The 17,656-nt window shown below is 37.0% G+C and overlaps 1 protein-coding gene across 1 annotated transcript in view; it reads right to left on the bottom strand.

The window, feature by feature from the left end:
* The window catches only part of MYCBP2 (MYC binding protein 2, E3 ubiquitin protein ligase), a 269,123-nt gene that overhangs the window by 217,914 nt on the left and 33,553 nt on the right, over window positions 1-17,656 (bottom strand). The window contains exons 2-3 of the mRNA XM_010855138.1: window positions 15,613-15,688; window positions 5,213-5,428 (exon numbers count right to left, since the gene is read on the bottom strand). Coding sequence (XP_010853440.1) covers window positions 5,213-5,428; window positions 15,613-15,688 — 292 coding nt within the window. The remainder of the gene's footprint in view (window positions 1-5,212; window positions 5,429-15,612; window positions 15,689-17,656) is intronic.

Here is a 17,656-nt window from a genome sequence, read left to right as displayed (position 1 = left end):
GAATTGTGGTGTTGGAGAAGATTCTTGAGAGTCCCTTGGACTGCAAGGAGATCCAACCAGTCCATCCTAAAGGAGATCAGTCCTGGGTGTTTATCGAAAGGACTGATGTTGAAGCTGAAACCAATACTTTGGCCACCTGATGCGAAGAGCTGACTCACTGGAAAAGACCCTGATGCTGGGAAAGATTGAGGGCAGGAGGAAAAGAGGATGACAGAGGATGAGATGGTTGGATGGCATCACCGACTCAATGGACATTGGTTTGGGTGGTCTCTGGGAGTTGGTGATGGACAGGGAGGCCTGGCGTGCTGCAGTCCATGGGGTCGCAGAGTCGGACACGACTGAGCAACTGAACTGAACTACCAATCACAAATTTTCACATGTCAAAGAACTCTTCACAGATGACATTCTTGGCTAGGGTTTCTTTGTATAAGTAGATTCCTGTAGTAATAGAGAAGTATTGAACCTTGCCAAAAATAGTAAGGCTCCTTACTGAACAGCTTCCCAAGTTGTCTCTCTGATAAGGTTATGCTGTAATAACAAATGCATGACAACAAGTAACTCAGGGGGCTGCCTAGGAACAGCGCACTAGATGGGTTTAGTGAAAAATACTCCTCAAACGTTAGTCAAAATGATCAGGACAAGGAATTATCCATCTGTCCAGATGAACCACTGTAAAATCTCACTTACCACCTATATCTTAGTTCAGTGTATAATTTTCATTTTTAACAAGGAAAAAAACTAATTCATTTCCAGAACTGTGATATGCATTCAATACACAACAAAATAAAAAATCAAACTCAAGTTTCCCAATCATATTTAACTTTGAATGATTGAACAGAGGAACAAAATATGTTGTAAATTAAGACTTTTTGCTGAGGTTTGGCTGAGAGTATTTTACTACACATAAGAACTCTGAAACTGCACTTTATACTCTGAAGTCTGTCTTACAGTCACTAAGAATACACTCTATGTCCTCCTCCCTCAGTAATAGGAGGAAGAGTATAAAAAGAAAAAAATATAGTACTGCAAATACAATATGATTTCATTTGTGCAGAAATAAATATATTTTAATGTGTATATGTAAAAATGTTTATAATGGGTATATTTTGGTTATAAGGATTTTAGAAATAACTTCCAGCTTTTAAAATCTTCTTTTCCTCTTTTATAAAAATGTTCCCCATTTTTTCAAATTATCTACACTGAATACACACTGCTTTTATAAATAGAAAAAGAGATTATTAATAAGCTTGACTGCTCAATAGAACAGTTCATTGTAATAAGATAACACAGTAAGCTTTCAGTACTTTCCATGACAAACCATAACTAACCACCAAACACACGGTCTTCCAACTCCTCTTCAGAAAACAGTCTTTTGTAAATTTACAGAATGTTATCATCACTGTTGCTTTAAAACAATTAAATCCTGAAAGCTCTCTATTATACTTGAAGGAACACAAAACCCAAATAATTAACTAGTATAGCCAGTCCAATGTCACTGTTGCGAAAAGTGAGGCAAAAAACATATTGGGCCAAAAAAAAGTCTTTTGAGGTTTTATTTTGCTCTCCTCAAATCATGTATTTCCAAAGGTGGCATTATCATTTTCACTACCAGTAACATGAAGGTGTAGACATATCACATTTAGATTTAATAATAATAAACTCTTTGCCATTAGAAATTCTATCTTCTATTAAAAAGTCCTAGAGTCAATTCTAAGACCTACAGAAAATATTTGAAAAAGCTCAAAAGGAAATCAAAATCAATTTAACTAACTTTTAAAAGTCAAGGAGAACCAGTCAGAATGGCTGCGATCCAAAAGTCTACAAGCAATAAATGCTGGAGAGGGTGTGGAGAAAAGGGAACTCTCTTACACTGTTGGTGGGAATGCAGACTAGTACAGCCATTATGGAGAACAGTGTGGAGATTCCTTAAAAAACTGGAAATAGAACTGCCTTATGATCCAGCAATCCCACTACTGGGCATACACACTGAGGAAACCAGAAGGGAAAGAGACACGTGTACCCCAATGTTCATCGCAGCACTGTTTAGAATAGCCAGGACATGGAAGCAACCTAGATGTCCATCAGCAGATGAATGGATAAGAAAGCGGTGGTACATATACACAATGGAGTATTACTCAGCCATTAAAAAGAATACATTTGAATCAGTTCTAATGAGGTGGATGAAACTGGAGCCTATTATACAGAGTGAAGTAAGCCAGAAGGAAAAACACCAATACAGTATACTAACGCATATATATGGAATTTAGAAAGATGGTAACAATAACCCTGTGTACGAGACAGCAACAGAGACACTGATGTATAGAACAGTCTTATGGACTCTGTGGGAGAGGGAGAGGGTGGGAAGACTTGGGAGAATGGCATTGAAACATGTAAAATATCATGTATGAAACGAGATGCCAGTCCAGGTTCGATGCACGATACTGGATGCTTGGGGCTAGTGCACTGGGACGACCCAGAGGGATGGTATGGGGAGGGAGGAGGGAGGAGGGTTCAGGATGGCGAACACATGTATACCTGTGGCAGATTCATTTTGATATTTGGCAAAACTAATACAATTATGTAAAGTTTAAAAATAAAATAAAATTTAAAAAAAAAGGTGAAGAAAAAATAAATAGAAAATAAAAGTCAAGGAGGGAAAACAGAATTGTATCAAAATGATATCTCGACAACAAATAAAAAATTGTCTCCATTACGTAAGAGAAAAAAGGAGCAAGAGAGAAGTAAAACCCCAGCAAGAAAAAGGAAAATGACAACCACACATTTGAGAGAAGCAAGAGAGGAACAACAAAGGAAAGGAAAGAAGTGACACGAAAGAGTGTCTGGAGAAGAGGCACAGAAATGGTCAAAAGGAATAGAAAAGTCAACATTTCACACCTGCCCTCATGCTCCCATCATCTCAAACCCTAAAGGCCTCATCTCTTCTGTGTCCTGCAAACTGCTGCCAAAGACCTGAAAAGTTTCGCTCCCAGTCCTGCCCCAGCCCACAACACTCTGACTAACTCTGCAACAAAAGCATTCCACTGCTCCTTCCTCTCTGATCTGACTGTCTCATTTCCATGGATATACAGTACTTCTTAGTAACTGAAGAGTTCCCCAAAAACTAACTGAAATTTACTTGGACCCACACATTTTCCTATTTGTACCTTAAACTCATTAACAGCTAGCATTTATTAAGCATGCATGTATTTACTAACTCTTTGAATCCTTACTACTACCCTATAAGGAAGACATTATCCCCATTTCAGAGATGACAAAACTGAGCCACAGAGAGGTTAAATAACTTGCCTAGCATCACACAGCTAGCATTTGAAATGGCAAGTGTTTGAACTCAAGCAGTTTGACTCTACTGCCCATGTTCATCATTATACCTTGTTTCCTGACAGGCTAGAACTTGATGGAAAACTCAGTATTAATAACTTGAATTATCTGCTTTTCTTCTTTTCACTGGAAGCTCTCTTTTAGATTCTGCATCTTTTGACTCTGTTATTCATGCTAAAAACAAACACTTAAGAATGCCTGATATTTTATTTCCTTAATACTGATTCTTCCTAAAGTTTTAAAATAACCTAAGAATCAGTAGTTCTTGACTGTGCAGTATCTTTTAAATTATATACAGTTTATTATCTGATGTTTACATACCTGTGTGAAAGGCTTCTCTGGGTCTTTATTCTCCTTCCCAATGTTGAACCTAAGCTGAGTGACTGTTACAGTACAGTGAGACTCACCCACACACAGAATGAATTCTTATACCGAAAATACAAGCCCATATCCTGACTTAAAAATGTAGCTTTGCTCAGCCTCCCCTAATTAAGCATAAGAAATCAGTATTATAGACCACGCTGTTTACTTGGAGAAACTTGCACGGAAAAGATGAGTCTGTTTTAAGTGGAAGAAAGAAGCCAGTAGAGATAGTACAGTTATGGACACTGGAGAGAAAAGGACTAAGGGGAAAAGGGTCCCAAGAGCAGATAAGGACACTTGAAGGTGACTGATTAAGACGCTAAGGGACTTCACAAAATCTCTACTACCCTATGAAATAGGAAGCAAGTCAATTGCTGACAATAAGGGGAGAAGAACCTGGTGGTAATGATTAAGGACGGGGATGAACTTACAAAGAGCCTCCATGAAAAGTGAAAACAGATCAGGAACATGGCCTCTATCTGGCTGCTATGTCTGAGTAATATAAAAAAAAAGTATCTACATGGTATCTTATGTAGGCATATGAAGAAGTTTTTAAGGCACAGTCTTAAGGTATCCATTTAGTAAAAAGAAAATATATATGAATCATTTATGATAAAGGAAATAATTTTTGAATGTCTATATTTAGAAAACAGCAATATGTATAAATAATTTATGATAAAGGTACCATTTTAAAATATGTCTATATTTTCATCCATTCTTTGTTAGAAATATTCACTACACATACGATACAGAAAAAAATATATATATATACATAAAATAACATTACAATCTTAAAACAAACTCAATGCTTAAATAGAACAAAATACCTTAAGAACAGTTTGTTCCACTACAATACATGTTGCTATGACACCAACTGGATTATATGCCTCTGGTAAATATGGGAGTGATATCAGAACAATGCAGTTTGATTTACATGTATTTTTCCCCTAGTCAAAGGGAACCAGGATAGCAAGAGTACACTCAACACCTTAGGCAGAAAAGGCAAAAGCTCTCAGCTCAGCTCTTCTAGCTCTGTGTCAAGAAAAATTAAAACATATACCTGTACCCAGAGGGAGGGCTGGGCCCATAGCCTTCCATGGCTCTTAGCTTGTGGCAATCTGCATTTCCTCCTGTGCCCACCTTAACAGCAGCCCACTGGCTCAGAGCTCCACTTCCAACCTTAATGGCTCAGTGCCTGCAAGCCACCATTGCCCCTCTCTTGCTTCTGCACATTTTTAATAGCCCCTGAACAAACTCCAAGCCACTGAGCTCCCTGCCTGGGCTTCCCAAGTACTCCCCACTGAGGTACCAATTACTGACTTTGTTAGCTCTCCAATTAAAAAGTTGCCTAAGGTTTTCCTGATCTAGCCTAAACCTATTTTTACCCATACGTCCTGTTATTTTCAGTGTGCAATTTCATTAAAAGCAAGGTGTTTTAGCAATGCAAACATATGTATTATAGCCCAAACTCCTGTAGGTTATTCATCTAAGTGGAACCTAAGTACCTTACCTTTGGAAGCTTGATAGGGGGCTCTTTGGATTCCTCCTCTTCATCACTATCTGATTCTCCGCTCTGCACAGAGTTCTTAGAAGCCGCTGCCAATGATGTTTCCTTTTTCTGCCATTCCAGAACGCAATGGCGTACATTGCAATAAATATTAAATGCAGAAGGATTGCTATGTAGTTTGATATCTGGTATGATTACCGTGTTCTCCAAGTTCTCCGACTGAAATATAGGACACAGTATTTCAATTTCATACTCCTTTCCATCATCATCACTACTCATTTTTTAAATGAAAAATTAAACATTAGGCTAGATGACATGCAAAAGTCACATAGGTGACAAAGATAATCTAAATCTACTGACTCAATTTATAGCACTTTTTACAATACTTCACTACTTTCTAAGTAACAAAACAATAACCAATCTGGCAAGGGCTAGAAAGGAGCCAGTAAAGAACTTATCAGGAATACCCTTTTACCCCACAAGAGGAAAAGAGCCCACAAAGCTTAAATGCCAAAGTTTCAGAGGATACTCCATTTTTTGCTTTTCTAAGGGGCACCATATATACTGCTGAGTCTCAATGACCTACCACATATGTTGAATTACATTTTGATTTCTTTCAAAAGTAGATATAGGGCCTTAAACAGAAATTAGAACTTAAAAAAAAAACCTTAGTTTTAGTTGATACTAATTTCATTCTCATTCAAATAATGGTGATGCTGAGAAAACTACAGATTATGGGCACATGCTTCCTGAAAGCTCTCTCTCTTAGCTACAAAGTTGGTGCAAAAGTAATTTTGGTTTTGCATTGTTGAACTTTGTCATACTTGCTGTTTATTTTATGTATTTTAGACTATGGAAACGATGTTAACAAAAAGCAAATTCAAGCAATATTCTTATTTGAGTTCCAAATGGGTCATAAAGCAGCAGAGACAACTTGCAACATCAACAACGCATTTGGCCCAGAAGCTGCCAATGAACGTACTGCAGCACAGTAGTGGGTCAAGAAGTTTTGCAAAGGAGACTAGAGCCTTGAAGATGAGAAGCCCAGTGCCTGGCCATCAATAGTTGACCATGACCAACTGAGAAGATTATAGAAGCTGATCCTCTTACAACTAACTACAAGAGAAGTTGCCCAAGAATCCAATGTCATCTATTCTACGGTCCGTTCTGCATTTGAAGCAAACTGGAAAGGTGAAAAAGCTCAGTAAGTGGGAGCCTCATGAGCTGACCGCAAATCAAAAAAATCATCATTTTGAAGTGTCATCTTCTCTTATTCTACACAGCACGAACCATTTCTCAATCAAAATGCACTGAAGAGCAGATTTTATACGACAACCAGCTCAGTGCCTAGACCAAGAAGAGGCTCCAAAACACTTCCTGAAGCCAAACCTGCACCAAAAAAATTCATGGTCACTGTCTGGTGGTCTGCTGCCCATCTGATTTACTAAAGCTTTCTGAATCCTGGCAAAGCCATTACATCTAAGAAATATGCCTAGCAAATTGACGAGATGCACTGAAAACTGCGATGCCTGCAGCCAGCAATGGTCAACAGAAAGAGGCTAATTCTTCGTGACAACACATGACTGGACTTTATACAACCACCGCTTCAAAAGTTGATCAAACTGGGCTACGAAGTTTTGCCTCATCTGTCATATTCATCTGACCTTTCACCAACTGACTAGCACTTTTTCAAGCATCTCAACAATTTTTCTCAGGGAAAATGCTTCCATAACCAGCAGTACACAGGAAATGCTTTCCAAGAGTTCACTGAATCCCAAACACAGATTTTTATGCTACAGGAATATATAAACTTGTTTCTCATTGGCAAAAATGTGTTGATTGTAACAGTTCCTACTTAGATTAATAAAGATGTGTTTGAGCCTACTTATGATTTAAAATTCAGGATCCAAAACTGAAATTACTTTTGCACCAATCTAATATCTGTCTTAATAAGTACTGCAAATAACATGCTTGGTAATTCAATTGTTATAACTAAATATCCCAGGTCTATTATGGCCCAGCATTTTATTTATCAGACTCCAACCACATTTTTGAGATCAATATTTACATTATAAATATACAGAACTAGCTTAAGATAGTATACAAAGGTAAATTTGAACAATTAGAGTATGGCTAGGACGTATCCACGAAAAATAAAATGAGACATTTTGAGTACCAAGAACACTTGAGTCTCAAAATTCTACTTTTCTTCAGTAAGTATTATAATTAGGAAAAAACTGAGTACTCCTTGTTCAATAAAAGAATACTAAAGTTAACTGATACATAACATGTGACTATGTCTTTCACAGATACTAAAAACAAACGAATATTAGCAATTCAAATCCAACAATATACTCTTAAAAAGATAATATATCACATTCAACTCAAAAACAAGGATGTACAACATTGGAAAAGCAATCCAAAATCCACACTGACAAAAAAATAAGAGAAAAAAAATAACACACTATAAATAAACATGGAAAACACTTGACAAAAATCAAATACCCATTCATGACAAAAAGCCTAAGTATATTAAGAACAGAAGAGAATTTCAAAACTCAAGTTGAAGGTACCTATGAAATACCCACAGCAACACAGTAAAAGACTGAACACCTTCATCCTAAGGCTGTAAGCAAGGCCAAGGTACCTACTCTCAGCAATTACACACAACACTGTGCTAGATCTGCTATCCTCTGCAACCAGTCAAAAAAAAAAAAAAGAAATAAAAGGTATAGTTATAAAGAAAATTATCTCCCAGAAATCAAATGCTTTTATTTGTAAGAGACATAAAAAAGAATCTTAAGTGTGCAGAAAAGAAAAAAACAGTCATTTGCAATAATATGTGGATTTAGCAAAGTCTAAATATATAAAAATGAGTAATATATCTATATCCTAGGAGTAAACAGTTAAAATATGTAAAAAAATAGTATCAGGAAAGTTAAAGACTGGGAGAAAATATTTTGCTAACCACATGTCTGACAAATGACTGTGCTGTGCTGTGCTTAGTCACTCAGTCATGTCTGACTCTTTGTGACCCCACAGACTACAGCCCGCCAGGCTCCTCTGTCCATGAGGATTCTCCAGGCAAGAATACTGGAGTCGTTGCCATGACCTCCGTCCAGGGGATCTTCCCAACCCAGGGATCAAAGTCAGGTCTCCTGCCCTGCAGGCAGATTCTTTACTGTCTGAGCCACCAGGGAAGCCCAAATGACTAGCATCCAGCATATATAAAGAATTCTCAAAATTCAATGAGTAAAAAACAAACAAGCAAGCAATCCAATTAGAAAACGGGCAAAATACATGAACAGACATGTCATGGAAGAAGATATACAGAAGGCAAAGAAGCACAAGAAAAGAAGTTCAATATCATGAGCCATTAGGGAAATACAAATTAAAAAAATAAAATGAGAGAAAGGCTGGAATAAAAAATAGTGACATTAACACAAACAGGTGAAGAGGTGGAAAAACTAGATTGCTCATGCATTGCTGATAGTATAAAATGACACAGAGACTAGAAAAAAAGTACAGTTTTTTAGAAAATTAAACATGTACTTACAGTATAATCCAGCAATTGCACTCTTAGGCATTTATACCAGAGAAATGAAAACTTATGTTCATACAAACACCAGCACATGAATGTTCATAGAAGCTTTATTCAAAATAAAACTGGAAACAACTCAGATGTCCTTTAATGAGTGAAGGGTTAAACAAAATGCGGTATATCCATGCCATGCAACACTTACTCAGCAATAAAAAGGTGCAAACTATTACTGATATATGCCAACAACTTGGATGAATCTCAAGAAAATTATGCTGAGTGGAAAAAAGCCAATTCCAAAGGTTACATACTGCATGAATCCATTTATATAACATTTTTGAAATGACAAATTATAGAGATGGAGAACAGACTTGTGGTTCGCAGAGGCTAGGGAGAGGGTGAAATTTGGAAATGTATTTGTTTACATAAAAGTAGCACAATGGATCCTTACAATCGAACTGTTTTACATCCTCACTGCAATGGTCACAAAGACCCACACATGATAAAACTGCATAAAACTAAATACACACAAACAAATGAGTGCATATAAAACTGGTGAAATCCAAATAAGATCCACAGGTTGTATCAATATTGATTTCCTGGTAGTGATATTTATAATACTATAGTTATACAACACCTTACCAATGGGAGAAAATGGGGAAAGGGTACATAGGATCTCTCTGTATTATTTCCTAACAATTGTATTCATATCATAATCATCTCAAATTTTTACAAAATACATTTGTAAATAACAGCATTTACAATAACATCAAAAATACATAATTATTAAAGTATGCAAAGTCCTCTCCACTGAAAAACAAAATAACATCACTGAGAGAAATTAAAAACTTAAGTAAATGGTAAGAGAATCTACATTTATCAATGAGAAGACTCTGTATCATTAAAATGGCAATTTTAATGCCCCCAAACCTACAGATTCAATGCAATTCCAATAAGAATTCTAGAGGCTTTTTAAGAACAGAAATTGACAAGCTGATTCTAAAATTTACATAGAAATATAAAGAACCTAAATTAACTAAAACAATTTTTTTTTAAAAAGACCACAGTTAAAACATCTGATGTATTTCAAAACTACTGTATTGAAGACATATGGTATTAGTATAAATATAGATCAATTAAACAAAATAAATTCCAGAAATAGGCTTACACAAATATAGTCATCTGATTTTTTACAGAGATGCCAGGATAATTCAAAGGAAAAAAGATTCTTTTTAAGAAATGATGCTGGATCAACTGAATACCAACATGTGAAAAAATGAACATCAACTTTTACCTCACACTATATACAAAAATTAACTTGCAATGGATCACAGACCTACACGCACCAGTTAAAACTATACAATCTCTAGAAGAAAATCTATAGACAAAAACCTAGGACACAAAATACATGAAGCATAAGAGAAACATCAATTCTTTAAATTTATAAAACTTTTGCTCTTCTAAAGCACTCTACAAAATCAAAAAAGGCAAACCACAGGACAGGAGAAATTATTTGCAACACAGCTGACAAAGGACTCTGATCTAAAATATATAAAGTACCCTGAGAATTCAATAAGAAGAAAACAATTATTAAAAGGGAAGGCAAGAGTTGAACAGACGTTTCACAATAAAAAGACATAACTGGTGAAAGGCTTATCATATGATGATGATGACAATGTTCACACATCATTCGTCATGAGAGAAAAGCAAGGTAAAACATCACTGAGATACCCTTATATCAGAATGACTAAAATTTTGTGTAACTCTTAAAGGGTGAAAGACAGTGGTATCTTTTCAGGAGCATTTTTTTTCCCCTGGCATATAAACTTTGACCATAATTATTTCAAAGGAAATCATTTTAACTGCTTTAAAATCATTCATTTTCAGCTATGATTCTAAGAATAAAATTAATGTGAGTATTAAAAAAAACAATGACTAAAATTTTAAAGACTAACAAGATCATGTGTTTGCAAATATATAAAGCAATTAAACTTCTCACACTATTGGTGGAACAGTAAAATGGGAATAGTCACTCTGGAAAACAGTTTTCAGTTTCTCAAAAAGCTAAACACCCACCTATTAAGCCACCTGTGAGGAAGTGTTAACACTGAGTTAACACTGTTTATTCTCTGTATTTCTCCAAGGGAATCATCACTGTCCCATGGCCAACACTTGGCAATGGAGTCTTTAGAGAGCTTTCTTTATGTTAGGTATTGATGATTCTGTTACATACTCCTACAACAACAGACCTTACCCACTAGCTGGTCCAACCACTTTGCAGAAACATCACGACTGACAATGTGAACCCAAGTTTCACCTGCTGCAGCTGGCTGCATGTCAGGATATACCTATGTGACCAGATCCCCATTAAAGTCTCAGATCCTGAGACTCAAATAAGCTTCCCTGGACAGAAATATTCCACACATACTCCTGTGTTTCACTGCCAGACAGAAAGCACAGCCTGTGTGCTCAACAAGGCAAGACCAGGAGGCCTATGTCGTTACTCCCTAACCACGAATACATTTATTTTTCCTCCTGCTTACACTGTACTCCTTGTTGTAATAAATCTTAGCCATTATTGTAAACTGCTTTTGAGTCTTATGAGTCCTCCTGAAATCAAAGATATCATCACCTTAATCATCACAAACCTAGGTATCTACCCTCCCCCAAAAAACAAAAACGTGTACCCACACACAGACTAGTACACAAATGTTCATAGTGGTTTTATTTGCATTGGTTGGAAACTGGAAACAACACCAAAATGCCCATCAACAAGTGAGTGAATTAAAAATCAGGATATATACAAACAATGGGATGCTAATCAGAAAAGGGAAAAAAAAAAAGACTATTAATATATATAAAAACATCAACAGAACTCAAAATCATTATGCTGAGGGAAAGAAACCAGATACAAGAGTGTACCCAGTATGATCACATTTACATGAAATTCTAAAAAATGAAAACCAATCTATAATGACAGAAAGCATATCTGCGGTTGCATAGATTCAAGGCTGTAATGGGGGTGGGGGGGCAGGCGGGGTGTGGAATGCAGCAGAGATAAGGAAAGCCTTAGGGATGATGGAAAGTTTCTAAACCATGATTGTATTTTTCAACACTCACAGTTTCAGGTTCTGCCATTAAAGAACCTGATCTAAGATAGATACATTTGATAGCAGGAATTTGAGGAAGTTTCCTATGTCATGGATTTGACTTCTCTTATAAGAAAGTGAAGTCATTTGCTGGAGAGCAGAATTTATCACAAGTTTGAGGCTTTGAGGCGAATGGCAAAGGACTGAAAAAGACATAGGAAAAATGGAAGAACTATTTGACCAGAAAAAACAAGAAAATAATCTGGCTATGGAAGGTTCATTTGATGCTGGCAATCATGAAAGGGTACTGCTGTCAATAAACTCTCATTTAACTCCCTTTACCAGGAGGTGCTCACCTGCAGGGAAACATGGCTGCACTTGTACAGGACTGAGTTTGGACCGGGGGCGGGGACTGTGCTGGGTCCTTGTTGCTGTGAGGACTTCTCTCTAGTTGTGGTGAGCGGGGCCTACTCTAGCTGTGGTGCACAGGCTTCTAATTGTGGTAGTGTCTCCTATTGCAGAGCATGGGCTCTAGGCACGTGCGTTTAGCAGTTGTGGCACATGGTCTCAGTAGCTGAAGCTCTCAGACTCTAGAGCACAGGCTCAGTAGTTACGGCATATGGGCTTAGTTGCTCCGCATCAAGTGAGATCTTTCTGGACCAGGGATTAAACCCATGTCTCCTGCACTGGCAGGCAGATTCTTTGCCACTGAGCATGAGAGACGCTCCAGGACTGAGTTTTGTCAGATAAATCCAACAAATGTATAAATGAGGAAAAGGAAGATGTGGTAGTCAGAATAATGGCCTCCAAAAACATCTCCCCCCAATCCCCAGATCCTGTGAGTACATCACCTTATATGGTAAAAGGGAGCCTGCAGATATGTTTAAGAATTCTGAGATGAGGGTAGTTATTATGGATTACTGAGGGAGGCCCAATGTAATCCCAAGTGAAAGTCGCTCAGTTGTGTCCGACTCTCTGCGACCCCATGGACTATACAGTCCATGGAATTCTCCAGGCCAGAATACTGGAGTGGGTAGCCTTTCCCTTCTCCAGGTGATCTTCCCAACCCAAAGACTGAACCCAGGTCTCCCATACTGCAGGCATATTCTTTACCAGCTGCGCCACCAGGGAAGCCCATGTAATCCCAACAGTTTATATAAATGGGAGAAGGTGGCAAGACAGTTGGAGAAAGAAATATAACCACAGGAAAGGGTCAGAATAGTGTAGCATGAGAAGACTCAACCAACAGTTACTGGCTGTGAAGATGGAAGGAAGCAGAACCCAAGGAATGCAGGCTCTAGAAGCTGGAAAAGGCAAGGAAAGGAATTCTCTCCTAGAGCCTCCAGAAAGAGTACAGTCTTGCCGACACTTTGATGGTAGCCAAGTGAGACCAGCCATCTGAGACTTTAGACTTCCAGAACTGTAAGATAATTTGTGCTGTTTTAAGCCAAATATAAAATATAAAGTTTGTTATAGCAGCTATAAAGAACTAATACAGTAGATGAAGCAAGAGTTTTTCTAAAAATACTGTGGTATCTATGCCAGATAAGAAGGAAAGTAAACGAAGGCGATGGCTAATGGAGAAATGGAGGGGCCAATGAGAGCAATAACGAAGATGAATTAGTACAGCTGCTGCTGCTGCTAAGTCGCTTCAGTCGTGTCCGACTCTGTGAGACCCCAGAGATGGCAGTCCACCAGGCTCCCCGTCCCTGGGATTCTCCAGGCAAGAACACTGGAGTGGGTTGCCATTTCCTTCTCCAATGCATGAAAGTGGAAAGTGAAAGTGAAGTCGCTCAGTCGGGTCCGACTCCTAGCGCTAAATGGCACTTAAAAATAATTTTTATAAAATGAAGGTGGATGAAAAAATAGTCCAGAAATAGTAACAGAGGACAGAGACTAACACCACCACTTTATACACTCATCATGAACAGGAAATGTTTCCTACTCATCTTTGCATCCCAAATATCTTTGCATCCTACAAATCTTTGCACAAGGTCTGCACAGAGTCAGTAATTAAAGTCTAAGGAATAACTGAATGAAGTTTTTTTTAATATTGTTCTTATCACAAGCTGCTCCTAAAAAGTAGATAGAAAACCTAAAGGCCAACAGAAGAAAGATAAATTATTAAGGGAACAAAGCTAGTCAGAGACAGAATTTAAAGAGAAGAAAGACTTTGACTTTTTATCTCTTCCTAGATACCACATGCCACCACTTTTAGGAAAATCAACAAATGAAACCTTAAAAAGGATTTTAATAGATTTTCAATATTCCTATATTCAGATTCTGCACATAGCATGAAAAAGTGGAAAAGGGGTAGAGACTGTAAATCTGAATGACTGTGTATAAATATTTGTTAAAGGTTTCCACACATTAAGATAGTAAGAATAATCTCCACTTACTTCCCTCTTCTGTCCCCAAAACAAAAGTAATAAGATGTGATACAGTGAACATATATTATTTATCTGCCCACACAGTAACATTTTCCTGAGGGCAACCACATTCCACATAGGCTGTTCATCAGGGTGCTCACCCACCGTCCATTACAAAAGTAACTCAGAATCTAACCAATCGAAGCACCCCATTTTCAAGATCACAGTGAATAATGCAGGCCAATTAAAAACCCCATCCAAGATTTTCTGCCACAACTAGTAGAAGAAATTGCCTTTTGCCTAAAGAAAATAAAGTTGGAGCTGCCAGCAGCCTTAGTCCTCAGCCACAGGCAATAAACCCACACTCAGAGCAAAAGAGAAGCAAGAAGATTCAATGATATTATTATAATCCCTGGGTCCAAAGGATCAATTCCATCCCCTATCCTTTTATTTTTGGTTTACTACTTCAAAGTAGATTTCTTCCAGCTACAGGAGCAAGAACACTCATTAAAAAGGTCAGGAAACAACTGTCTATAGAACTTAAATATGCTATACAACCCAAGCTAAGTAACTGTTTCTATAACCAAAAGTAGAGCTCCTCAGAAATCATAGTTAGGATTTCTCTCTTCCTCCTGTCCATTATAACAGAGACTCTCTTATAGAAAGTGAAATGTTTAAGAAAAAACTAGGTGATTTTATAGAGAAGATATCTGCATTAAATAGGGAAAAGGATCCTTGATCTCTTAAGGTACCACCAAGTTCAAATATTCTCTATTACCTTTTCTTTTGTACAGCCACCAACAGTCAAAAAAAGTTCAGAACAATATACACGCACCAATACACTCTCTAATTCATAATGTACGCATAGGTATACGACAAACTTGGAACCAAGTCCCAACTCACAAGCCAATTTCAGTCAGTTTCTAGCACGTGTAGTCAGAATGAAAACGAGAAGAGAAACAGATATCCTCCCCCAAAGGACTAATCAAAGGTAACAGGAATAAATAATAAATAATTTTCATATTCCAAATAATAACTTGCAGGTCTCCGGTCAAAAACACCAAAAAGATAAAATTAAACAGTGTGATCAAATGATAAGGGGCTTTAAATATTACTTTAGTGCACAGAAATGATTATATGCATATCTTATTGTTTTTATTAAAGTAGTTGATGTACAACATTGTATAAGTTTCAGGTGAACAACAGTGATTCACAATTTCTAAACGTTACATTCCGTTTACAGTTATTATCAAATATTGGCTGTATTCCCTGTGGTGTACTATATGTCCTTATAGCTTATCTATTTTATACATAGTAGTTTGTACCTCTCACCTTTCTAGCCTTTGTATTTTTATTCAAATAACTGTATGAAAAAGTCCTTATTCCTTATAAATTACTAAGTTTTACCTTGCTTCTTGTCTTCACTTTTGATTTGCTCTTCTGTTTTCTTTTCAACTTCTTCTTATTTAAAATTTTCTTATTCCTAAAAATTAAAAAAAAATGGAATAAAAGAATGATGGAAGTTCATATTTAGACTATATAAAGCTACTAAAAACAGGTACTCCCAAAATTACGAAACAATATATACTCTAGGTGTACATACAAGATACTAACATACAACAGAGCTATTGACAAGACAGCACAATACTGGATAGCTAAGAAATATACATTATATTTTAAAATGTGAATTCTGAAAATACTTTTCTAAAATTAAAAAATGTAAAAAGGCATCAAATGAAAGTGTTAACCCTTTATTCCACAGCAGGGCTGCTAATAAATATTAGTTATGTTTCCTTCCCAGAAAAACCTGCTCTTTGTAATAGTGAGGACTACAATGCAATAAAGCCCAGGAGTCCATTTTTACTAAATTACTCTAAGAAAACCCCAGCTCACACACTCCTCATATGCAGCAGCCAGTTTTTCATTACCCACAGCCCTAAGATCAAATTATCCTTTAAGCAAAAGAAAGTCCCTTAAAGACTTTGAGGAAAAAAAAAAAAATCTTTAATTTGGCAAAGAATAAGAATTATAGTAGAAGAAATAAGAATCAAGGAACATGTTTTATTTTCACCTCATTTAATATTTTTCATGTCTACCATGTTGAAGTGTATACTGCCAGGTACTAAAGACAAGATGAAAAAGACAGTTCTCGTCCTCAAGGAACTCTGAGACTTGAGTGAAAATCATAGTTTAATGATCCAACAGAAGGATGCTACTGCTACAACAAAGACAAAAGATGAAGAGGAGGAGGAGATGAGGAGGAGGAGGAGACCCTAGATGCTACGGAGGTCAGGTCCTTAACACTTGGTAACGAACGCAATGGAAGCTGTGACCAGAACAAAAACTGTAAGACTAGGTCACTTGGAGGTAGGAATGTCATTCACAAAACAGGGAAATCAAGGGGAAGAATTAGTTTGCAAAAGGGAAAAATAAGTTTGCTTTTGAAATGTTTGAATTCAAGATACATTTAGTCAACAAAATACACATGAACAAGCATATGAAAACTTAACGCTTCAGCTTCATACTTTAACCACAAAATCTTATTACATATCATAAATAGTTCTTAAATCTATCTACATCAGCTCTTTGCATTTGCATCAGGAATTTATGCAAATCCGTACCTCATATAGGAATTCAGTCAACTTAAAAAAACAAACGTTTTTTGTTTTGTTAAAAACCAAATGAATAGGTAATTCTCCCACTACAAACTCTATCAATATGTTCTCAGTTCTTTCCCATAAAGACCAAAAGCACTGACCTGGTTTAAAAGATTCTCTACCAAGACCTGACTCTCCTCATTTTGCATCCTTTTCCAACTTGTTCATCATATTCCAGCCACAAGGACTATTCTTTCAGCTGTTTGAATCTGCTAGGCTCCTTAGGGCTCTCATGAAGTCTTCCTGGAATGTTATCCCACATCTCTTGCTAAATAACTCCTATTCATCTCTGAGGCACCAGTGTAAGAGTCACTTACTCAGAAATGTCCCAGACTGGGCTAGTTTCCCTAACATGGATTTTCATTTCATCTTATACGTGTGTCTCATCACATAACCTACAACTGCAATTACGCTTAGAGTTATCTGTTTAGTGCTGCACTCGCAACAAGAAGTAAGCTTCAAAGGTTCAGAGGCCACATTGTTCTTGCTCACTGCTTCAACCTCTTTGCTCAGAAAAGTGTCTGAGATAAAGGACTCAAACTACTTTGAGAGAAAGTGGGAGGAAGGAGAGAGGCCAGGGAGAAAAGAATTTCAGAGCTATAGTTACCAGCCTTAGAGTAAAGTAAGGGGAGGGTCAAGGATGGACTCATCGATACATTTAAAGGATATCTAGCCAGAAACTTCCTTTAAGGAATTATGCACAGGATTATTTTCCTCAGATTTTCATGCAAAGGAAGTAATGGAAATCATGTATGCACATGGGATTTCCCCACCACAGTATAAATGCTACAAAA

The sequence above is a fragment of the Bison bison genome, unplaced genomic scaffold (genome assembly GCF_000754665.1).
Source record: "Bison bison bison isolate TAMUID 2011002044 unplaced genomic scaffold, Bison_UMD1.0 scf7180017864354, whole genome shotgun sequence".
NCBI classification, from domain to species: domain Eukaryota; kingdom Metazoa; phylum Chordata; class Mammalia; order Artiodactyla; family Bovidae; genus Bison; species Bison bison.
Note: the sequence above shows the minus strand (reverse complement) of the source record. Positions and strands in the feature narration are given on the sequence as shown.